The 24,617-nt window shown below is 38.1% G+C and overlaps 1 protein-coding gene across 1 annotated transcript in view; it reads left to right on the plus strand.

Moving 5' to 3' along the window:
• The window catches only part of ZW10 (zw10 kinetochore protein), a 32,948-nt gene extending 14,376 nt beyond the window's left edge, over positions 1-18,572 (plus strand). The window contains exons 8-16 of the mRNA XM_007452210.1: positions 3,694-3,857; positions 4,758-4,940; positions 7,643-7,881; positions 10,062-10,133; positions 12,430-12,599; positions 13,437-13,567; positions 14,146-14,277; positions 15,052-15,254; positions 17,965-18,572. Coding sequence (XP_007452272.1) covers positions 3,694-3,857; positions 4,758-4,940; positions 7,643-7,881; positions 10,062-10,133; positions 12,430-12,599; positions 13,437-13,567; positions 14,146-14,277; positions 15,052-15,254; positions 17,965-18,085 — 1,415 coding nt within the window. The 3' untranslated portion in view covers positions 18,086-18,572. The remainder of the gene's footprint in view (positions 1-3,693; positions 3,858-4,757; positions 4,941-7,642; positions 7,882-10,061; positions 10,134-12,429; positions 12,600-13,436; positions 13,568-14,145; positions 14,278-15,051; positions 15,255-17,964) is intronic.
• The last annotated feature ends 6,045 nt before the right edge of the window (positions 18,573-24,617 follow it).

Consider the following 24,617-nt stretch of genomic DNA (forward strand, 5'->3'; position numbering starts at 1 on the left):
ATCAGTGGAATGAAAAAGCGTCCAGAAGTAGAGCCAAGAATAAATGAGAATTTACCATTTGATCAAAGTCACATTTCAGTTTAGTGGGACAGATAGTTTATTAAATAATGGTGCTAGCAAAATTGGCTATATGGAATAAGAGAAAGTTAGATTCCTGCTTCGTACTTCATGCAGAGATACATTCCAGATAAATTAAATCCCTGTATGCAAAAGGTAAAACAATAAAAATGTTAGAAGAAAATTTACAAGAAGATTTAAATATTCTCAGGAAGCTCAGAATGCATAAAGGAAATGATTGATAAATTTGACTACATATAAATGTTAAATTCTGTATGATAAACAATGCCGTAAACAAAGTCAAAAGATAATATTATACTGGGAGAAAATATTTGCAGTACATTGGCAGGCAAGGAGCTAATACAAAGATTTTTTTTACAAAGAAAAAGAGAACATAATAACAGAAAAAGGGTAAAAAATATGGATAGGCAGTTTATGGAAGAAAAGGTGCAAGTTGTTAATAAACATAAAAATATGTATTGCTTAATCTCCCTAATAGTGGAATGGAAATCACACCATCAAAGTAGAACTTTTCACCCCTAGGGTTGACAGAATTCAAAGATCTGTGTAAGACACTTTCGGTAAGAAAATGGAAAGGTAGTCTCCTTCATAGCTTTTGTGAGTCTTTTAGAAAGTAATCTGCAGCTCCATAGTTATGCTAAAATATACATCGCTTTGACCCAGGTATCCCACTTTTTAATTCCTTACTATGTGATATCAACAGTGTATATGTTTGCATGTATGAGTACTGTATTTACTTGCATACTGGAATGTACATCATTTGAAGAATGGTGCAGCTATTGAAAAGAAATGAAGTGGAGCTAGATATAGTGACCTCAGAGATGGCCACGATCTATTTTTAAGGGATAAAAAAGTTACATGTCAAATCTATGGCATGAACCCATTTTATAAAAAAGGAAGTAGCCCCTTATATGAATGTTATATTAGTTTGCTAGGGCTTCCATAACAAAATTCCACAGGCTGTGTGGCTTAAACAATAGAAATTTATTCTCTCACGGTTTTGGAGGCTGGAAGTCCATGATCAAGGTGTTAGTAGATTTGGTTTTTCCTGAGCCCTGTCTCCTTGCCTTGCAGACAGCCTTCTTACTGTCCTCACATGGCCTTTCCTCTCTGCATGTTCATCCCTGGTGTCTCTCCTTTTCTTAAAAGGACACTAGTCATAGTGGATTAGGGCTCCACCGTTATGACCTATTTAAAGGCGAGCCCTGTCTCCGAGTACAGTCACACTGGGGACTAGGGCTTCAACATATGAATTGTGGGGGACACAGTTTAGTCTATATCATGTGTCTGTGTGCGTGCGTACATGTGTGCGTGTGTGTATTATAAATGTAAGGGAGGAAGAATACAAACCAAACTCTTTAACTCTGGTTACTTGGACACAGAGAGAGAGAGAAGCTTGTGGGTATGGAGAGGGAAGATTAGGCTTTTTCTTTGTAAACTTCAGTGGTGTTGGCTTTGTCACAACAAGCATATTTTGCTTCTGCCATGAATGATTTTCTAGAAAGTATACATTACTAAAATTTACCAAGAAATAGAGACTCTGAACATACAAGTAATTGTAGAAGAAATTTGAAAGGTTGTTAAAGATTTTCCACTAAAAAGGCCACCATCAGGCACGTACGGTTTGTGGCTACATTCTAGGTACTCCTCAAATTACAGATAATCCCTTTGATAATCAAGCTCTTTTGGTCAATAGAAAAAGATGGATAAGTGCCCTAATTAGTTTTTTAAAAACCAGCATAAATTTGCTACCAAAATGTACACGCAGAGAAAATGTATGGAATGATTTTACCAAGTCATTTTATCGCTAGCTAAATTTACAAGCTCAGATCACCATAAAGTCACATTTGGGTTGGACATTTAATTGTAATTTCAGGTGACTAATTTTGTCAATTCTTCTTGGAGAGGAAACTTGGCAAATTCCTAATGTATTTGTTGAAATTTCTCTTAATATTGTCTGCTTTATCATCTTAAAAATTATTTTGCACAGCAAGAAAAGTTTTGTTTTGTTCTGTTTTAGCAAGCTGCAGCTGCCATTTATTGTAGTTTGTGGCATATTTTCTTCCAGTCTGTATTTTCCTTTACTGTTCTACCAGTTCTTCTAGCTTCTGCACCTTCACTTGATTCTGCATCAATAGTGTACCTTAGTTTTAAATTTAAAAGTTTGTTTATAATCACTTTCTTAAGCTAGAAAAACATATCATAGTGAAAATAATAAGCATTTCAATTTTACTACCGTTTTCAGTTTATTACAGGTATCACTGTAACCTGTGCTGTATGTGCAAAATATTCAAATAAATGCATCACAATGCTACATTGGTGCATAGGAAAACAAAGTCATTCCAGTGGAATGAATCTGTTTACACTGACTACATCGAAGGTGTTTTTATAAGAAATACTAGAAGTGATACACATGCCTGATGTGAGCACTACAGTACACATAATAGCTTATATGATGCGATGGTTAAAGTGAGGCATAGTCTTTTCAAAGCAACAAAATTGTGTTTAACAGAAAAGTATTTGATACTACTTCCTCTTTTTTTTTTAGTTTAAAATTTTAATTCAAAAAACGTACAGAGGTCCCATGTACTCTTCACCCAGTTTTCCCCAATGTTAGCATCTTGTGTAACCATAGTATAGTATCAGAACCAGGAAATGGACTTGGTTATGATTCACAGAGCTTATTCAGATTCCTCCAGTTTTACTTGCACTCATTTGTATGTGTGAATAGTTCTGTGCAATTTTATTACATGTGTAGATTCATGTAACTACCACCACAATCAAGATATAGAACAGTTCTATCACAAGGCTCCCTTGTGCTACCCATTGTAACCACACACCTTTGCTTCCATTTTTAAACTTAATTTGAAATTGCTTAAAATTTTAAAAAAATTGAGTTCTTCAGTCACACCAGCCCCATTTCAAGTGCTCAGTAGGAAAATGTGGCTGATTGCTATCATATCGGACAGTGCAGGCCTAGACTTCAGATATTGTAAGATATCTCAAGGCTCTGAGGTAATATGGTCACTTTCTTTTAAGGTTCTTATAAATTGTTTAGTTAATTAATGGTATATTCTAAATATAACTCCCTCAAAATGTGTTAGAAAAAGCCACCATAAAATATACCGTGGAAGAGATACTGAAGTATTCTGTTTGGTAGGCTAGATATTATGCTATAATGTAAGGTGTTTATTGATATTTTACTTAGGATAAACAATCAGATCCTTTGCAGAGTTGAAAAAAGTATATTTATTATTGGAGAACTTGGACTTTATTCTAAACTAGTTTCAACTTGGTATGCAGAACTTCTGAGTGCTTCATATAATCAGATCTGTAGATTAGCAGTAGATGATTATAATGTAGGTGGCTTAATACCTTATTGTTACAGAGAACAGGCAGTCATACAGTGCAGATGATTCATTTGAGCAGTGAAAATAAAATAATAATTGTGTGTCATGCTTTTCCCATGTAGCCTGTTGAGATAGCTATAGAATTATTTGTGCTGTTTTCTTCCCTGTCATCTTAAAATTAAAGAATTCTAGAAAACTAGGGAATTTGAGAATATGTCCAGACTGTGAAGAGTTTCTTGTTTAAAACTTTTTCTTTTGAATTCAGATTTGCCTCTTGTTGCTGACGTAGAAAATGAAAAAACATGTAAGATCGTATTGGCTGAGATGCTTGGTGACATGATCTGGGAGGACTTGTCCGAGTGCCTCATTAAAAATTGTTTGGTTTATTCTATCCCAACAAATAGCAGCAAGTTACAGCAGTATGAAGAGGTAAGAGCAGAGGTGTCATAGAAGGTTTGAAGAGACCGTAGGTTCCTGTTGGTGTCATTTGTTTACCTTGGAGATCTTTTGTTCTTTAGTGACATCTTTAAGAAAATTATTCATAAAATGTGGAGGCAAATTCCCTCTGACTTCATGTCTCTTCTGGCTTCCTACCTTTTGATTGGGTGGGGAAGTATGTTTTGTTATTAAGTACGTTTTCTTTAGTAAGATACTTTTGAAAAACAATTGTGTTTCTATTTGTGTCAGCTATAGTAGCTACTATGTGACACTTTACTTTTTGGCTTTTTTTTAGTGTTTCCTCGAACACTACAGTAAGCACAGTAGTCCCCCTTTATCTCTGGGGCTACGTTCCAGTTCCCCCAGCGAAGGCCTGAACCTGTGGATAGTACTGAACCACATATGTACTATGTTTTTTCCTATACTAATGGGCAGGTAGTGTATATAGCATGGATATGCTGGACAAAAGGATGATTCCTATCCTGGGCAAGACAGAGCAGGGCGGTGCAATATTTCATCACGCTACTCAGAACAGCACACAGTTTAAAACTTAGGAATTGTTTGTTTCTGGAATTTTCCATTTAATATTTTCAGACCATGGTTGACTGTGGGTAACTGAAGCTGAGGATAAGGGGAGACCTACTGTCTATTTATTTAAAAATGTTTGCACCTTTACTAAGCAGAGTCAAAAACTTCTAATGAAGATGCTCTTCCTAATGAATTTAAGGCTAGAAAAAATGAATAATACTTTTATACCTGGTAATTGATGGTCTTTTCTAAAACTTAAATGACCTTGTTCTTTCCTGTACATTGGATTTGAAATTTTAATATTGGAAAGGAACATATATATTTGATTCTTTTCCTTTTTTTTCTCTTGCGTTTCTTTCTCAGATCATACAGTCCACTGAAGAATTTGAAAATGCCTTAAAGGAGATGAGGTTTTTAAAAGGAAATACTACTGATTTGCTGAAATATGCCCGTAACATCAATTCTCATTTTGCTAACAAGAAGTGTCAGGATGTGATTGTGGCAGCTAGAAACCTAATGACCTCTGAAATTCACAACACTGTGAAGGTATTGGGGGTTACAGGGTGTTACCTTGTATTAGGAAGCAGCTCATTTTTGAGATGATTATGATAGAGTGGAAGAGCACCGACAGTTGCTGAGCTCATTGAGGCGAGTTATTAATCTTCTTAAACATTAGTTTTCTCATCTTTAAAGGGGTCCTAATTCCTACGTCTTTTATAGGGTATTGTGGGGTCCAGATGAGATAATGCACATAAAAGCATTGTATAAATTAAAAAAGTCTACGTGAATGTAATAGATTACTGTTGTTGAAATCAGAGAGTATATCAACCTATAGAGTTTTCTCAACTTTATCACTTGAATTTTTAGTACACAGTTTCGTGACAGGTATTGTTATATCCAGAGATTATATCCTGTTGTGAAATGTTGACTTTATTGCTTACGCTAATAGAGGTGCTAGTTTTGAAGTTAATAAAAACAAACAAAAAGATGTGAGCTTTGTATGGTATAAACAATTACCTGTAAAATCCATGGACAAATTAATTTGCATTGAGGGTAATTTACTCCTTTGACCTTAGATAATTCTGTGTATTTTTTTTTAACATCTTACATATATAAAATAATATTTGACAAATGTAAGGTGTTACTTAGATTAAAAGAAGACATACACTAAAGTAATCCCTTAATAGAAAACTCCTCAGCCATTTATCTGTTACCGCTGAGAGGACTGTGCTCTTCCTCCCTCTGTCCTTTCTGTCACCCCCCATTTTCCTGGGGGTAGGTACCCTGTTATAGTGTCCACTTCAGTAAAATATTAAATTAGCCATTTGAGGTGCACAGATAGTAGCACATTTTGATGTAATCTTGGGTTGTTAAGGGAGCCGAAATGCACTCAGTACCAGGAACTGGGCTGCAGGTTTTTTTCACGTCAATATCACTTATGTCACTCTTGTGCACAGAATCCAGTGGCTTCCCGTCTCATTCAGAGAAAGACCCAGTAGCCTTGCAGTGGCCTGCACAGCCTCCTGTGAACTGTCCCCTTGTTGCCTCTCTGACTCCATCTCCTGTTGCACTCCTCTTCAGTCACTCTGCTCATTTGCCAGGCCGACTCGGCTGCAGGACTTTTGAACCTCTTTTTTCCTCTGCTTGAAGTATTACCACAGACGTGCTCCCTTTCCTGACCACTCTTTTAAGATTGTGACCTCCCGCTATTTCCTGTACTCTTTCCTTGCTTTATTTTTCTTCATATCACTTATTATCAGTAAATATTCTATATGAATTATTAATTGTTTATCCCCTCTAGAAAATAAGCTCTATGAGGGCAGGGTTATTTTTTTTTTTTTCCTGTTTGTTTTGTTCTTTACTGTTTGGTTTACTGTGGTATCTGTAGTATCAAGAAAATACCTGGTGCATACTACTATGTACTTAGTAAATATTTGGTAAATGGATTAATATATATCCCATGAACTCTGTTATAACTCCTTGTTATAAATAGGATTGTTACTGGATCACTTTGTGACTCCGGGCTAAATCTTTTAACCTTGTTGGACCTCATTTTTCCTCTTCTGTAATATGACAGAATTGAACTAGATAATCTCTGAACTCCCTATTCAACTAGTTCTGACATTTTATAAGACTGTATTTTCCCCCCAAGTACCCAAATCCTAATGATGTAGCTTCCTCTAGATCAGAGTTTCTCAGCAGTGCCACTGTTGACATTTGCGGCCAGATAATTCTTTGCTCTGGGGGCCTGTCCTGTAGGATGTTTAGTAGCATCCCTAATCTCTACCCACTAGATCCCAGTAGCACCTCTCCTAGTTGTGATGTTTGTATTCTCATTTAAATGTCATAACAGCCCTATGAAGTAGACATTATTATACCATTTTGCAGATGGCAAGTCTCATGACTTAAACATTTTTATTAGACTTGGAGCTTCTTCTGTCAGAAATTTTCTGTAGAGGTCCAGAATGTGCAGAGCAGGGCTGCTCTTCGTGCAGTAGGAACCTGCTGCTTCCACCTGCTTAATCTCTCCTTTTATTGGCCCCTGAGGCATCTTCGAGAAGCAAGGTTTGAAAACCCTTATTGTAGTGCAGTTTCATCATATTACAATGAGAAAATTGAGGTCAAGAGAGGTTAAATGACTTTGTTAAAAGTTAGGGTAGAAAATATCACTGATGTTTCCAAACTAGAAGCCTAGTGTTCTTTCCTTTAGTCTTGACCAAGTCTGGGAATTTTCATTCTGTATAAATGTTAGGGAAGCTTTTTTGGATTTTGTTTGGAATTTTGTTTTTAAGAGCAGTATAAGCTAGCCTGAATGTGTTGTTTCTTTGAGTAAGCCAACACGTGTTTCTGGTGGGAAATAATTTGTTTAATGACAGTGGAACACAAGTCATACTGGTGTGTGTTAATCTAATAGTCTAATCTGAGAAAGAGGATTTTTGAAGGCCCTTTCGTTTACGTAAAATTTTGGGCCAGTTTCACAGCTTTGCTGTTTCCACCAAGAGTGAGAGTGCACAGGAGAACTAGAAGAATGGCACAGTAAAGGGACTGCTTATTTCTTATGACGTGCTTTCACCCAAGATTGAGTAGTCATTAAAGTACTGCCATGTTTACTCAAATCTTTTAATTATTCTGTAGATCCACAGCTTAATCATCATGGAAGCAACTGGTATCTTATTCCTCACTGTATGCTTGCATTTGGATTACTCTGAGGACAGTGCATTTTCTTTGTTTTTGTATTTGACTCTTAGGTTACTCCTGCTTCTAAGATAAGTGTGCCAGATTTACCTAGTCCTGCTGAGGGTGACAAGCTACAAGTACAGAAAGTGTCCACAACTCAGTACAACGAAGCGATGAATTTAGAGCCTGAAAATACATTGGACCAACATTCCTTTTCTTTGCCCACATGCCGCATCAGTGAATCTGTGAAGAAATTAATGGAACTCGCCTATCAGACTTTACTGGAGGCAACAACTAGCAGTGATCAATGGTACGAGTTCTGAGTCCTCTGGAAATGGCAATGACTTGGTTAAATGTATATCTAAACTAGACATTTATTAAGAAAATTAACTGGAATTCTTTGGGTTTTCTTATCTTATTAGTTAATATTTTTTTCCCTAGAGAGAAGTATAGTACACACGTATGTATTGACAATTAACTTTTATTTACAATAACATACAATCTTAAAATAAGGTATGAGCAATAAAAGCACTGTATGGATGGACAAATGGGTTTGACATTAAAAATTGTTAATCACTTTTTAACAAAAAGCCCTTTAATTTTTGTTTACTTTTAACTTTATTTGACTTCAGTGATATTACATGAGAAAGTGCTTGTGAAGAACTTAGAATGCTACCTGGGAAATAATTAATACTCAGATATTTATCAGTATTGGTGGTGGTGACTTCAGTGATATTACATTTGACTTTTGACTTCAATGATATTTGACTTCAATGATGTTACATGAGAAAGTGCTTGTGAAGAACTTAGAATGCTACCTGGGAAATAATTAATACTCAGATGTTTATCAGTATTGGTGGTGGTGGTCTCAGTGATAGTTGTACCGTCTGTTTCAGCATGCTCTGGCCCTTTAGCTTAACATTCATTTTACCTTTTGAAATCTAGGCCCCAATTAATTTACATTTTAAATGTTAATTTTAAAACAATAATAGTTTGTTGGGTAGCCAAAGGTAGAAGGAAAAGATTGGAATGCACCAAAGTTCTGACTTCTCCCTTTCAAGAGGATTTCTTCTAATCAATATTATATTCAAGGTACCCAAACTCAATGCATATACTTGCACATTTGTACTGAATCTCTTTTTGTTTAGTAGGCTCTTCCCATACTCCTAAACTTTATAAATTGAGGAGAAAATCGTAGCCAGTAGCCCAAGTTGATTATAGAGCAGATTTATAAAAGCCTCTTTAGTTTAGATCTGTGTGTAGTAGTAATTTTACTTTTCATCCTCACAGTAGAAAACAGTTTCAGTTAGGGCTTGACTTAAATTGTGTCTTCTGATGGGCTTCTGGAGTTTCAGTTTTTATCTCCATGTACAAACTAACCCCTTTATTTCATTCTGCTCTAGAAAGAACATGTTCACTGAGATACTTCCGTGACTTTACTGAATCATTATATTCACAAGTCCATCCAGTTTTAAATCTAAGTAGGAAGAAAAATACATGTGAAAGGAATTATGCACTCCTTTGGCAGAATAATATAGGAGTGACTATTTCATTACATGGCATTCACCTGAAATGTACCAGACCAGAAGTTAGGCAAGGCAATTTTTCCTAAGAGAATACCAAACAATAGTTTTGTATACTGAATGTCTATGGACATTCTTCCCACCAAAAAAATAGTTTTAACAGGATAAACAAAAACACAACTACATTACAACAACTCACTTTTCCTATTATCAAACTTCAAACAGCAACACATGTAACAAAAATAACATGAACAAATTTAGTCAGGTATCATAGTAATCAAGTTGTAACAGTGTTTTGGGGTATAGTGACCATGACTAATTTTTTAAAAATTATTTGTGGAATTCCTGTGATGTATTCAAGGTACATAGTTTAAGATATTCTTATGTAGAAGTAAGCTACACAAACCTTATATTTGCTTTTCCTAAGTGCTTTTTAATAATGATCTTTAGGTGTTCTAAGACCAGATTTAAAGGGCAAGAAAACTTGAGGTTGGATTCTATCCTAGAAATGTTGATTCATCTCCTTGCATTGGGGTGAGAAGGAGGGAAGGTGGAGGCTGAAAGGCAGGCTGGTTCCGACAGCACCAGTGAGTGCCTTTATTGATACCTTGCCCTTTGCACAGTGTGTCAGTGAGGAGGTGACATTTGCTCGAGGCTTAGCTCCATTTGTCACTGAAGGGGTACTCTGGGTACTGGCAGAACACAAACTGATAAATGGAAAAGAGGCTTTGGGTTGAATGCTGCTATTCTTAATATTATTAATGGGTCCAGGTTTTTAGACCTGTAGTCTAGTTAGTGAATACCGGCTGAGAATCTGTGCCATCTAGAGGAATGGTGTTCTCAGCAGTGACCAAGACATCTGTTCTCTCCAGCTGTAGTTTTAGCTCAGGTGCACTGAGTTTGAATTTTTTTTCTCATTGCCAATATATCCTTCTGCATTTCTGTTGAAACTGTGTTTTCCTTTTAGTGCTGTTCAACTTTTCTACTCAGTGAGGAATATCTTCCATTTGTTCCATGACGTTGTACCAACATATCACAAGTATGTGCCCCTGTGTCTGACTTCTGTGTAATATTGTAGGTCTAAAATGTTTGTGAGTCAGGTTAAAACCAGTAATTTTATATTCCCACCAAAGATAATTGGTTACTAAAATTCACAATAAAATGCAGTAAACATTTACATTACATGTTTAAAGGACGTTGGTCATTTATTAATAAATTAATAAGGTTACTATAATCTTGCAGTATAGTAGGTGACACATTTAAAGACTCAAAAGGACTTTACCCTGTTACTGATGGTAGGTGCTTGCAGAACTACCTCACTTTATTTGGTTACAAAACAAAAGGTCATCCATCACTCCATATTGCTATCCAGTGAACGTCCCACATTTTCCCTTGGCATTCATAGCTTTGCAGACTTAATACCACAAGAGATTGCTATTTAACTGTCGATCAGCCACTTTTAGCAATCTTAAGCTGTATTTATCTAATGTCTTGGTTTTTTAAGGTTTCTCTTAATAGTAATCTCAGAAGTTACTCATAACTTTAAGCCTCCAGGAGTTCTCTCTGTTATCCAAATTAAGTGTTTTGGATACCTTTTACAAATGTTTTAAATAAATACGTCAACAAAGCTATTCCTTAGTCAAGGACTCTGGTTTCAAAGAAAAAAATCAGTTTATTGTTTGTAGTATTTTTTAGTTCAGATTTTTGAACAATTGAGATGTTTTTAAGTAGGGCCAGTTATTGTTTTTATTCTAAAAGACAGCTTATTTATTGTAAACATTATTTTTGTTTGTATTCTCTTTGCCGTGGCTTAAAACTTTTATTTCACTTTCTACTTAGGTAAAGGAAAAAAAAAAAACATCTTCGGGTCAGTTAATAGCCACGTCCTTGGGGATTCAGAGACAGTTGGCTTAGGGGTTTTCATGCTTAGAAACATTTTTCACACTGGTGTGGAGTTAGATTTGCCTCTTTTTCCGCATTGTGTGATCTGGGAACTTTATGCTAGACCAGTGGTTTATAAACTTCAGTGTGTATCAGAATCACCAGGAAACCTTGTTAAACTACAGATTGCTGGATCCCATGCCTGAGGTGTCTGATCAGTAGGGCTGGGGTAAAGCCTAGAATTTTTTTTTTTTTTTTTGCGGTATGCGGGCCTCTCACTGTTGTGGCCTCTCCCGTTGCGGAGCACGGGCTCCGGACGCGCAGGCTCAGTGGCCATGGCTCACGGGCCCAGCCGCTCCGCGGCATGTGGGATCTTCCCAGACCGGGGCACGAACCCGTGTCCCCTGCGTCGGCAGGCGGACGCTCAACCACTGCGCCACCAGGGAAGCCCAAGCCTAGAATTGTTAACAAATTTCCAGGTGATGCTGATGTTGCTTGTCAGGGGACCACACTTTGAGAACCACTGTTCTAGATTAGCGTTTGCAGCTTTGGCAGTATTTTAGACTCTTCTATGGACCTTGAAGAATATATATTTGCTTAGGCCCAACCCCTAGAGATTTTGATTTATAGGTATGGTTTAAGATTAAACACATTTCTGTTTTTTAAAGCCCTACAATGATTCTGATGTGTAGCCCAAAGTGAGGACAACTGTCTTAAGATTGTTAGTTTCCAATTTTGTATATTCTAACCTGACATTGAATCAGCAAACTAGGAAGTATTAATTGAATGACTGCTAGTGGATATGTAGCAGAGGTATAAGACAAGATCTCTTCCCAAGCTGGGTCTGTAGACTAATATGTGCAGAAGAATTAGAGCAGTGATTTTCAATCTTTTATGAAAATTTAAAATCACATGGGAAGATTTAAAAACATATAAATGCCCTGGCTTCACTCAGAGGTTGTGATTTAATTTGTTTGGGGTGAAGTCTAAGCGTCTCTATATTAAAATATCTCAGGTGACCCTAATCTGTAGCCAGCTTTGAAAACTAGTGAATTAGAAAATAGTTGAGTGCTTCATTATACAAATGAACTGGGGATTTGGAGAAAGGGGAAGCAAACATGTATTTCCACAGACTTATCAGTGTTAGATTTCAAGGGAATTATTATGTACAGCTATGCCAGGTTTCTAGTATAAAGAGTTGACACAGGTAAACATCTTGATTCCCTTGTTCTTTTTTGTTAATCACTAGGATAGTTTTAAAGGATAAGGTCCCATGCAGGCAGAACAACCTCAGTGACTGAGTGGGAGTGCTGAGGTTATGCCTTGTTATGTACAGCATTTATACAGTAGACAATGATTAACACCTAGAAATACATTAAAAGAGTAACTTTTCATCAACCCCAACTTCAATAACAGGAGATTTCTTTCTTTTCCTACGCTTCCTCCTGACCTAGGGAGAACCTTCAAAAACTGCCCCAGTTGGCTGCCATTCACCACAACAACTGTATGTATATTGCTCACCACTTGCTGACCCTCGGGCATCAGTTCAGATTACGTCTTGCCCCCATTCTGTGTGATGGCACTACTACTTTTGTGGATCTTGTACCTGGCTTCAGGAGACTTGGTAACTGATACTTTAAATTTAGGAAGCATATTGGTAATGCAGCTTATCAGACTAGTATCTTTGTAATTTATGAATGCAGCAGTTAGAAATTAGGTGGTGGTCCTGAGCTGTATTGGAAAGTGGGAGGGCATTTAATTTGCAGGTGTTCCCAGTTACTTAGTTTTATAAAGTGAATGCAGTCTTTTGAAAGCATTACTTTTTCATGGCGTGATTTCATGGTACATTAGTGTTCCAGACTGCATTGCTGATGTGCAGTGAATTCACCAAATCAGAGTTATGTCAGTAGAGTGACACATAACTAAGATGTAGTGTGACAATTCTGTTAGCATTGTTGGTAAGAGCTCACTAATGACGTGCTTATTCTTTTGCAAAACCTCAGACTAGCTCCCTTCTCTTCTACCTCCTTTAGCTTTACTTCTGATTATTAAAAATCAAAAGAAATGTGGGGTAAGTCAACAATGATAGCCTAAGAAAAGCAGAGAATCTATATAATTTACTTAGCTTTTCAATTCCTGACTTTTCCCTTAGGTGGTGTAGATATATCAGAAAAATAAGCAGATACTTCTACTGTATAAGCAGTTTTTCTTATCTGACTCTAGACAAACTGTTGGAAAAGACTTACTATCCTGAGGGTGAGCTTGGAGGGACCGGCTAATGTATTAGAAGTGATGTTTCTAGTAACCTTAGGGCAACCTTATGATGTTATCTAACAAGCAGTTGTTTTCAAATGGGCAAAATCAGATATTTGGTTCATGCTTGTCTCTCCTCTTCCACCCTGGTTTTGCATTGTGTAATTGAACAACTTTTAGAATTCTTTATTCTCTTTTCTTATTATAGGGACCGAGTGTTTTTTGGCCCAAATGCGGGCACAGAAAGGAGAACTTCTGGAAAGATTATCAAGTGCTAGAAACTTTTCAAACATGGACGATGAGGACAATTATTCTGCAGCAAGTAAAGCAGTCCGACAGGTGGGAGGCTGTTGTTCCCTCTGGAATTTGTACTCTTCCTTTAGATGCTCCCCACCTTGTTTTTTAAGCAGCAGACAGTATGTAACACGTAGCTCAGTTCATTCCCCAGAACTCCCATTGGAAAATGTGGCTACCTTTTGCAGTCTTGTTTACGACCTTTCCCTTCCCCTACCCCACCAAGTCAACAGGAAGCTATCTTCCCATCAAGCCACTAGTGATGGGAATAATAAGTCTGTCATAGCAAGTATTTAACACATGAACTTAGGTTTGGGAAATTTGAAATACTAGCTTTCATCTTAGAAAAATGCCTCTCTCTCCTAAGCGACTTATCTTTTTACTAGTTTTCCCATCAGAATAAGTCAGTTTTTCATCTAGCAGAGATATCACTAGGGTGAAATATTCAAGAAGCACATGTTCTTGATTACTTTACCTCACCGTTATATAACACGTCTTCTCCCATACACACACACACACACACACACACACACACACAAGCACGCACACAATAAATGTAAATCTAGAAAAGTGTGAGTTGTAACAATCTCTCTTCCATGTAAATATCTGTATTCTTCTGACAGGTACTGCACCAACTAAAGAGACTTGGAATTGTGTGGCAGGATGTCCTGCCAGTGAACATATATTGCAAGGCTATGGGGACTTTACTCAGTACAACAATTTCTGAGATCATTGGCAGAATCACTGCCCTAGAGGTAAGGGCCATTAGATGTCTCACCAGACTTGAGATGCAGTTCTTGTTCCAGATTGTCACTTTCCTAAGGAAGTGATGTTGAAGTCTCATCTTTAGTCAACACAGGTGGTAGAAGAAATTGTTCACGTTTCATGTCTAACTCATTATACTGTTGTTTTTTTCACTTTTGTCTTAATTCTGTTTTGCTGGAGACTTGCTAATCTCTGTCTTTCATACCTGTATAAGAAAGCAGGACTATGCTGCTTCTCCATGTAGCATCTGTGTAAATTATAAATGAGGAAGTTGGAAATGGGGCAGTGCTCCCAAAATGTAAAGTGTGAAGTCATATATACTTAACATGTACATGAACTAAATAATTTAGTAAAGTGAAATGCAGCCTTTTGCAGGTACCACTTTACCAACACACATGTGTGATCCTACAGGAAAGTTGCCTGGACTCTGCCAGCTGATACCTCAAAAGTATAGATTGGCTAAACCCTTGTGATAACACTCCCCGCTTTGCAGCAAACCGCACCACATTCTATTGGAGAAATGGATTTTTTCATGCGGGCAAACTAAATTACCGACAATCTGTTGAAACATATTTTGTGTCATTCTAGCTTTAGGAGTATTGTCAGAACTGATGAAATCTAGTGTCTAGTAAGGTGTGCTAAATTGGTTGGAAAACATCTTGCTGTGGCTGACCCCCTGAATAGTATACACCAAAGATCTGCTTTTTACTTACTGCTAAGCTGGCCCAATTCTGTTCTGTTGTGTTCCCTTTGTGCAAAATCAGGACATCTCTACTGAAGATGGTGATAGATTGTATTCCTTATGCAAAACAGTGATGGATGAAGGACCTCAAGTATTTGCACCTCTGTCTGAAGAAAACAAGAACAAGAAATACCAAGAAGAGGTTCCGGTCTACGTGCCAAAATGGATGCCATTCAAAGAATTGATGATAATGTTACAAGCCAGCCTGCAAGAAATTGGGGATCGGTGGGTGAAATCCTTCTATAGGATTTATATATCTCTTCACAGCTATAATAGAGTATTAGTGCCATTGAGAGCAGTGCTTCTCTCTGTTTCTTAATATTACTCAGGAAAGTTTCATATTGAGTAGCAGTAGGTGGGGCCTTTGCATGGTCTACCATAGTGTGGATCTCCTGACCATTTTCTCATATTTGATAACGTAAAGACTTCTTGTTTCTATTATTTTGGTCTTGAGCATGTTGTTTTGTCATGCGTACGTATGATCTTGTACTTCTTGCACTTACAAGGAGTACAACCATCTGACACCTGGATGGAAATTCTTGCCCATTTTAATCAACAGTGGATGCATTTTAAGATTGGCTTTGATATGTTAACAGAGAAGTGACTTTTATCTGTAAGAATATTCAGCATCAAACCATTGTTTGATTGACCAGCAGTTTTTCTACAGGGAGTAAAGTAGTTTTAGAGATTCAGCACCACACACGTAGAAAGGATTCATCTTTTCTTAAAGATAGTAAATGATGTTTTCTCTCAGTACCATCAGTTCATGTTGCTGTGCTCTGTAATTGTATGCTATGTCGTATCGTACTGAGTGTGTGAAGGTCATTAATACTATGCAAAAACAGTGTAGGTGTGGGCTAGTTATACATCCTTGGACGCTTTTATTATTGTCTTGGTATATTTTTAACAAGCATGCATACCTTGTATAGGGAACTCACTGAATAGGCATTAAGGTCCATATCCATCCCTATAGCTACTTGTCTATCTACTTTGGCTTGGTTTATTATAGATGCCCAATTACATTAGACTAGTTGTCCTAGATGTGTCTGAGTTGTTCCCAGCAAATACCATCCATTCTAAAACAAGGTAAATGAGATTTTTTTGCTTGAAAAAAAAATCACATCAAGATACCTCTAAACTACATTTAGTATAAAATTTGATTTATTCGTTTGTTATTTACAAGTCCTTAGTGAGTTATGTCTTCAGGTAAGACTCCAGAGGGCAGCAGATAAGAATTTTTCTTTCGGCTGTTAAAGGGCCCTCTTGCAACCCAAGAATGATCGTTAATTCTTTGTTATGAGAAAAATTACAATACTGATATATCTCAGCTTCTTTCCTTCTGCCTAGGAAGATTTTGTTTCCTCCTAGAGATTTCAGTAAATATAAGGATAATAACTAATTGAGAAAAATTTTTTTACCAAGGAAACTATCTCCAGTTGTGTAGTTTAAACATTTAAAAATCATAAAATATACATATGAAAGAGTACAGTATATATAACATATATTCACAGTTTAAAGAAAAAGAGTGAAATAAATGTTCATGTACCTATTGCGCAGCTTAAGAAAAATATTACCACTACCTTTGAAGACCCTTATGTACCCTTTTCCAAATCGTCCTCGCCAGAGGGGTAACCACTATCTTGAATTTTGTGTTATTTATCTCCTTGCTTTTCTTTATAGTTTTACCACATTTGCACATATCCCTAAATGGAGTCTTCTATAACTTGCTTCTTTTGTTCAGAAAATTCGTGACGGTATCTGTAGCTGCAGTTCATTTTCACTGCTGTATCATATTCCATTATATAAATATTTCATAGTTTTTTTTAAAAACTGAGTTATAATTAACATACAATATTATATTAGTTTCAGGTGTACAACATAGTGATTTGATATTTTTATACATTATGAAGAGATCACAGCAGTAAGATCAGTTACCATCCATCACCAAAGTTGTTACAATATTATTGACTATATTCCTCATGTGTATGTTACATCCCTGCCCGTGACTTATTTATTTTATAGATGCATATTTTATGGTTTATCCTGTTTCTTCACATTTTCACCAGTATTTGGTATTATCAGACTTTAAAATTTTTGCTAATCTAGTTGCTATGAAATGGTAGCTCATTGTCATTTTAATTTATATTTCCCTAAATTCTAATGACATTGAGCATCTTTTTAGTGAACATTTTTCTTCTATTGTAAAATGCCTGTTTATATTTTTTTTATATTGGGACTCTGTGTGTTTTTCTTTTTGAAGTATAGTTGATGCACAATATTATTAAGTTACAGGTATACAGTGTAGTGATTCACAATTTTTAAAGGTTATACTCTATTTATAGTTATTATTGGCTATATTTCCTGTGTTGTACAATATAGCCTTGAGGCTTATTTTATACACAATAGTTTGTACCTCTTAGTCCCCTACCTCTAAATTCCCCCTCCCCGCTTCCCTCTCCCCACTGGTAACCACTGGTTTGTTCTCTGTATCTCTGAGCTATTCATATTTTTTACCCTTTATTCTATGGGGTTGTTGGTGATTTCATATGTATTTTTTTATACCCATCCTTCGTCAGTTAAAATGTGTTGCCTGTGGTTCACTTTTTAAAGTAGTTACAGATCCCATTACTCTATACAACCATGTGAGGATGTGGTCGTAATTGTCAAGTTCCAGCGGGCTTATTGAGTATAGAATGAGGGAGAACAGTTTTATCTTTCTAACTCGGTCTCTTCATCTGTCTATGCTGTTTCCAAAATGCAGCCAAGAAGCAGAAGATGTCAAAGATACTGACTGGTAGATTCGTAAAGAAGGGGAAGAATGCCAGAATTTGTTTTATTTCCATTTTAAACAAATACACTTTTGGGATCAAATAGGCAATTTAAAAATCTGGCTTATACTTAATAGGAAATAGAAATTGTGTCTTTCATTTTGCAGGTGGGCAGATGGAAAAGGGCCCTTGGCAGCTGCGTTCTCTTCCAGTGAAGTAAAAGCTTTAATTCGTGCCTTGTTCCAGAACACAGAAAGAAGAGCAGCTGCCCTTGCCAAGATTAAATAGCTCCATCTTCCTGAGAAAGCCGTGTCTTGAGCAGGTGGATTCTTTTCTTGGTGTAATTAGTCTTTAAAGACTTGTTGGAATCACCCGTTGGTTTTGGTGAACTGATATATCATGGAAGTTTGATTTCACCTAAGAACGCCTTACCTCCTCGCCTATATGAGGCTTTGTTGAAGAACTGGATGTTAGGATAAGATGTCAAATGAAGCACCTCAATTTGCTGACTTTTTAGCCACCCTCCCTTGATAAGAAACTATAGGGTGACATTGTTTCATGTTGCTTCCAGGGCCCTCTGGGAACTGTATCCATTGAAAATATAAGCCCTGGCCTTGGATCAAGGAATCCAGGTCATTCGAAGAGTCAGGATAAAGAATTTGTGAGAGATGGGAGATACATTTTGGAGGGCAGGGGAACCATAAATTGGTCTTGCAGGAATTAAGAAGACTTCCTTCAGTATTTCTTTCCAATAAATAATGCTTTTCAGAGTTAAGGGTGAGTGTCTTTAATAACATGGGAACTTTGACAAAAGAGACGATCAAGTTTTCCTATCTTTTGTGCCATTTTTTTTATCGACATTTATGATCCTCACAGAGGACTCAGTGACTTACCGTCTTTCTTCATGACACTATCTGGTAATTTAACATTTCTTTCAGTATAAATTTTTGGCACTTTTTGCTATTTCAGCTAAATTATATATTTTTTCTGGCTGAGCCACGTGGCTTGTAGGATCTTAGTTCTCCTTCCAGGGATTGAACCCGGGCCCTCAGCAGTGAAAGCAAGGAGTCCTAACCACTGGACTGCCAGGGAATTCCCGGACTAAATTCTATTTTATTGGTTGGATTTTTTTTTTTTTTTTTTTTTTTTTTTTTTTTTTTAAAATGGTTTAGTGGAAGAAATGTTTGCTTGCATTTTTTTTTTTTTTTTGTGTTTTTTTTTTTTTTTTTTTTTTTTTTTGTCTTCTCAAATTCCACTGTTTCTGTACCTTATCAAATGGCAAAGGTTTTAAATTGCAGTGTTCCTTCGGTATGTATGTGCCATGAGATGCTTACTCTGGGTTTGGTAGCCTAATCTTTTATTTGGTGGATGTGGGTAATCCTTCAGCTCAACTTTCTGTGTTTTTAACTCTTTGCAGCCATTGGAGGTTTATATTCTATTAAAATTATTCCCGGTAGGACTCTGGATTATCTCTCTTCACCCTGAAATGTGGAATTCCGCTTGTGAAAAGAGGGTAAAGAGTGCGATCAATCTTTGTGTGCCTTGGAGGAGATGCTGTCTGGAGGATGTTTTCAGTACAGTGGGCCTGCTTCCTTAGGCTTCAACCCCTGATCCCTGGCACACATTCTGCCTTCACCTTCTTGTTCTTAGTTTGAGCTCAGCCCCTACATTCTGGTTGCTTAGTTTTTCTTTTACCTATTTAGGGGTCATAGGAGAATGAATTAGAAAGAAGATTGGTTTCTTTTTATAAGAGAACTCAGCTGTGGTTAGTGACAACCTATCTGTCTACACTCAGCGTATCCTACTATGAGAACGCACAGAAAAAAGACTTGCCTGAACCAACTTTAGTTTTTTGAGAACAAAGTGTCTTTCTTGAGAGGGGGAAGGGACCATTTTCATAGGTGAAGAAAATACCTGTTTTTGAAAATCCACACCATTTCAGCTAGCATTCTTTTTTCAGCAATTGAGAGGATGGGGAACTAAGAACAGGACTGAAATAAATGCATTGCAGGACTGTTACATAGCATATTTCTTTTGTTCATAGAAGCTATTCCTGTTGCTTGACAGGTAGAGCAGTTGGGGGGTGGGATCTCTTGTAACTGAAAAGCACACTCCTCTCTCCTTCCCTTCCCCCATTAGCACAGAAAAGTGCATCATAGTTCTTCTGAGGCTCTCTAGACTCCATCCCTCGGGACTCCTTCCTCTAATGAATAGTTTGTATGTCGTGGCACACAGAGTGGGCAGACTCCATCCTCTTCCCTGGCCAAGGCAATTGACAGCTGGTGGTTAAGTGGATATTCGTTCTGGTTAGGGACGAGCCATCTGACTTGGCAACATGGGAGCTGGGTCTGGCAGCTCTTACAGGGACCTTGAAGGTACCTATTCAGATAGGGAACCTGAGACGGAATGGGAGGGGAGCCTTCTTCCTCTAGAAGGAGCGTGCAGATTATGTGAGTAAGGGAAATTTATGAGGCTTGACTCATTCAGTGGATCTGTAGGCCAACGGGAAGAAACCTCTTTCCAAATTACACCCAGAACTATACAAATGACTGGGAAATGAAATTCCAGAAAGGGTCCCCAAGATATTAGTAAAAAGGAAAGTTTTTGTTAAAAAGAACCTAAATCCCTTAGGTGACTTGATAGTGACTGCTGTTACATTGTGGATCCTGAATTGTTGGTGACCCATTCGTGGTCAGTTTTGCACTGGATTTCTCTCTGAAATGGGGATCCTCCAGATGGCATCTTTCCTCAGGCCTGGGAGCAGCACAAGGCATCTAGGCCTAGTCTGTGGAAATGGAAGCAGGGAGCCTTGTCCATTTTACCCTGGGCTTACATTCTGGCCTTGATCAGCCCAGGAGGGTCATCCAGACTCTGCATGCATCTATATTATAAACTGTGACATATCACTGAACAATCACTTGTGAATAGATCAAACAGTATTTTCTTTGATTAATAACATTGTTAAAAATGATATGGATTAATCCTCTTCCCATGCCTGCAAATACTTATGCTATCACTTAAGGCAATGACTCTCAGCCTTTTGTGGGGTTTCATTCTGTTGTTTGTTTGATTTCTGAAGATTATGTCTGTCTTCTGAAAGTTCTGAGAGGTACACACACATCCTCTGGGGGTGTTTTTCTTATAAGAAAACTGGCCCAAAGGAGAAGTTTGCCCAAGCTCCACAGCTAGTTTGTGCCACGGAGAAATGAAGGCATGTATAGGAGTGACTTCTTAGTGAAGGAGGTAGCTGTAAATTCAGGAAGGAATAAGGCTTTTGGAAATTGCCTCACATATAAAAAGTCTTGGCACAAAGTAGCCTTTTTAAATTGGGTTTTGTTGCCCACGTTCTTCCTAATCATGGAACTGATTTTGAACATTGGTTTTGTGATAACTTCCTCCTAAAATAGGCATTTTAGCTAAAGCCTAAAGTTTCCTGAAAGTTACAAAGCCCCAATTTTGAGAAGTTTTTCAATTATACGGTTTAGACAGAAATTCCTCTCCTTGTCATGAGGAGTTTGGTTGAGAAGTTTGTGATGTCACGTGACATAACTGGAGCTAGCCTTAGATGTCTCAAAACCATGTTATGAAATCTCTGCCTCAAGTTTGGGGAGGAGGGCAATGATTCTGATGAGCTATGTATAAGTTCTGCACTCCTCAGCAATCGGGTGTGCGCCAGATTTCTTGCGTAGTGCGAGAGAGCGAGGTGGGAGTGGATGGGTCTTAGCTACTCCTGCTGTTAAAGTAGGCATTAGTACCAGGGCCGAAGACACCTACTCCCTCCCTTGTCTCAGCTTTGTAAGTGGTTCTAAAACTTGCTACGTTTATTCTACTTACATTTATTAGGTGCCAGGCGTTGTTCCAGTCACTCAACAACCCCCCCCCCAAAAAAACCCCACAAAAATTATTTTTCTCTGGTGATTTAAATTCTGGTGCTAAAGACAGATGATAAACATGAAGTAAGTACATTAGACAGTATGTCTGAAGATTTTAAGTGTATGGAAAAAATAAACATAGGGTGATAAATCTGAACTCCTCTGGAATTCCAGGGCTGGAGGAAAGGGGAGTGAGCTGACATTCTGAATGGGATGGTCAGAGGACAGACACCTCCCCGAGACAGTGCGTAAGCCATGTGGATGTCTGGGTGCACACAGCTCTGAGCAGAGAGACCAGACCTTGCAAAGCCCCAAGGTGGGAGGAGTGTGTCTGGTGAAGGAACAGCAGAGAATGAGGGAGAGAGGAGGAGGAAAGGTGGTGAGAGATATAACAGGAGAGGAGGGGGCAAGGTTGTGTAGGCCATTAGAAGGATTTTGGTTTTTTTTTCACTCTGAGTCAGTTGGGAAACTAGTAGCTTAGGGAAAAAAAAAAAAAAAAGAAAGAAATGTATAAAAGAAGAGAAAATAGCCTGGTGAACCCCTAGGTACCCACCACCCATCTTCAGCAATTGTGGTCATACAGCCAATCTTGTTTCATCTGTGCCCCCCGCTCACCCCTGCCCCATTGCTTCCGCAAACACACACTGAAATGTTGAAGCAAATGCCAGACAGCATATCATTTTAAACCCAGGGCTCATTCCTGTAAAAAGTCTGAATGTTGTTTCTTGCGAAACTTTCTCTTTTTCCATCTCTCTTTCAGCCCCTGTCATCCCCCCTCTCCTCTGCCAGCAGGAGTTGTCCTCTAGCTGTCTGCCTCCCTCCCTTTTTCCCCAACCTCAGTTCCCCATTCAGGCTCAGCCTGTATCCACTCTACTCCCATCCCCTGAACACTGGGTATTAAATAACAAACATCTTAAATGCAGTTGACAGCTGACTCACTACCACTTCCCCTTTGCATCCTCCTTTCCTCTGCTCAGCCACTTGCTCCAGCTAACCCAATCCCATGGTTTCTGGGTGTTCAAAAGTTGCCCAGGGGGCTTCCCTGGTGGCTCAGTGGTTGAGAATCTGCCTGCCCATGCAGGGGACACGGGTTCGAGCCCTGGTCTGGGGGGATCCCACATGCCACAGAGCAACTAGGCCCGTGAGCCACAACTACTGAGCCTGCGCGTCTGGATCCTGTGCTCTGCAACAAGAGAGGCCGCGATAGTCAGAGGCCCGCGCAACGCAATGAAGAGTGGCCTCCGCTTGCCGCAACTAGAGAAAGCCCTCGCACAGAAACGAAGACCCAACACAGCAAAAATAAATAAATAAATTACTAAACTACTACCCCCAACATCTTCTTTAAAAAAAAAAAAAAAAAAGTTGCCCAGGAAAAGATTCCTCTTACTGATTATTTCATCAGAGAGGATATCTCCTGCCCCCTTAGAATCAGATTCTCCTGGGTTCCTCTCACAGAGAATCCCAGTAGACATGGCGACCCAGCTCCAGCTATTGGGTGTTGGCTGGAGTCTGGGACTGCCTTGGTTTAAGGCAGAGCAATCCCCGTCCCTAAGGGGTGTCTGGGTGGAGTGGCGTCGGGAGTGGAGCAGCTGCTGGCTGGCTTCTGTCTCCCAACCCCACTCTCTGACTTTAGAAATGCTGCCTCAAAAGAATATTAATTATTTTCATGTGCATGAAGGGCTCCATTTATGCTTGATTACCATGCAGCATGATAAAAATTATGCATAGCATTAAGTATGTCCGGTTAACTTTGTTATAAATTTCACTTAATTTCCATACTAAGTTCTGTTCCTAAATGCATACTCTAGTTTGTTTGCCATATCCATATCTACATTATTATTATTCAAAACTAAAAAATTAGGACTTCTTGTTCACCCTCTTTCTATTTAGTAATCTTTTCTTTTGTAATATTAACTTTAATCGCATTGGTCTGAAGTAGCAGTAGGTCTTTTGCCCCCTTTTTGAAAACTGGGACACTTGCTCATCTCAAGGACTATGTAACTTGGATTTGTGATTACATCTGAAGTTTCTAAGTCCCATGAGATATAATTCCCCTGAGTGTAGAACTGTGAACTCATTTAAAATCCAGGTTTTCTTTTTCTATCTTTTCACCTATCTTAGCTTTCATTTTCCTCTCAAATATGATGGTTCCAGTCTTTCCAGGTGGAAGATAATTCTCCTTGATAGGAACAGGGAAGCAAAATAGTGTTTGAGTTGTTCAGTTCTCTCTGTGTCATTTATTTAACATCCCATTATCAACTTCAAGTATAGCCAAATCCTTTTTGTTCCTTTTCTTTCACTGACCATCCTTTCCCTGTGCCCCCAAATTCTTTGAGATAATGTTTTTCATAAACTTTAGCATATTCTGGGCTTTGATCTTCCTGACACTATTTCTTCATGTCCAGGCCATTCTTATATTTTTGCTTATGAAGGGCCTGTTTTTGTTGAACCCATCACTTATTTTCATTTGCAGCCACACTCCTGTTTTTTTAATTGTGTTGTCATATTTATTATATAGTCAGATTTTCAGTTTTGAAATAGCCCCCTCCTCTTTCATTCATAGTATGATGTCTTTTTTTTTTTTTTTTTGCGGTACGCGGGCCTCTCACTGTTGTGGCCTCTCCCATTGCGGAGCACAGGCTCCAGACGCGCAGGCTCAGCGGCCATGGCTCATGGGCCCAGCCGCTCCGCGGCATGTGGGATCTTCCCAGACCGGGGCACAAACCCGTGTCCCCTGCATCGGCAGGCGGACTCTCAACCACTGTGCCACCAGGGAAGCCTGTATAGTATGATGTCTTTTTATTTTTATTTTATTTATTAAGCTATAGTTGATATACAATATTGTGTTTGTTTCAGGTGTACAGCTTCAGATTCTTTTCCATTATGGGTTATTATAAGATATTTAATTTAGTTCCCTGTGCTATACAGTAAATCCCTGTTGTTTACCT

This window comes from Lipotes vexillifer, unplaced genomic scaffold (assembly GCF_000442215.2).
Source record: "Lipotes vexillifer unplaced genomic scaffold, Lipotes_vexillifer_v1.1 scaffold743, whole genome shotgun sequence".
Classification (NCBI taxonomy): domain Eukaryota; kingdom Metazoa; phylum Chordata; class Mammalia; order Artiodactyla; family Lipotidae; genus Lipotes; species Lipotes vexillifer.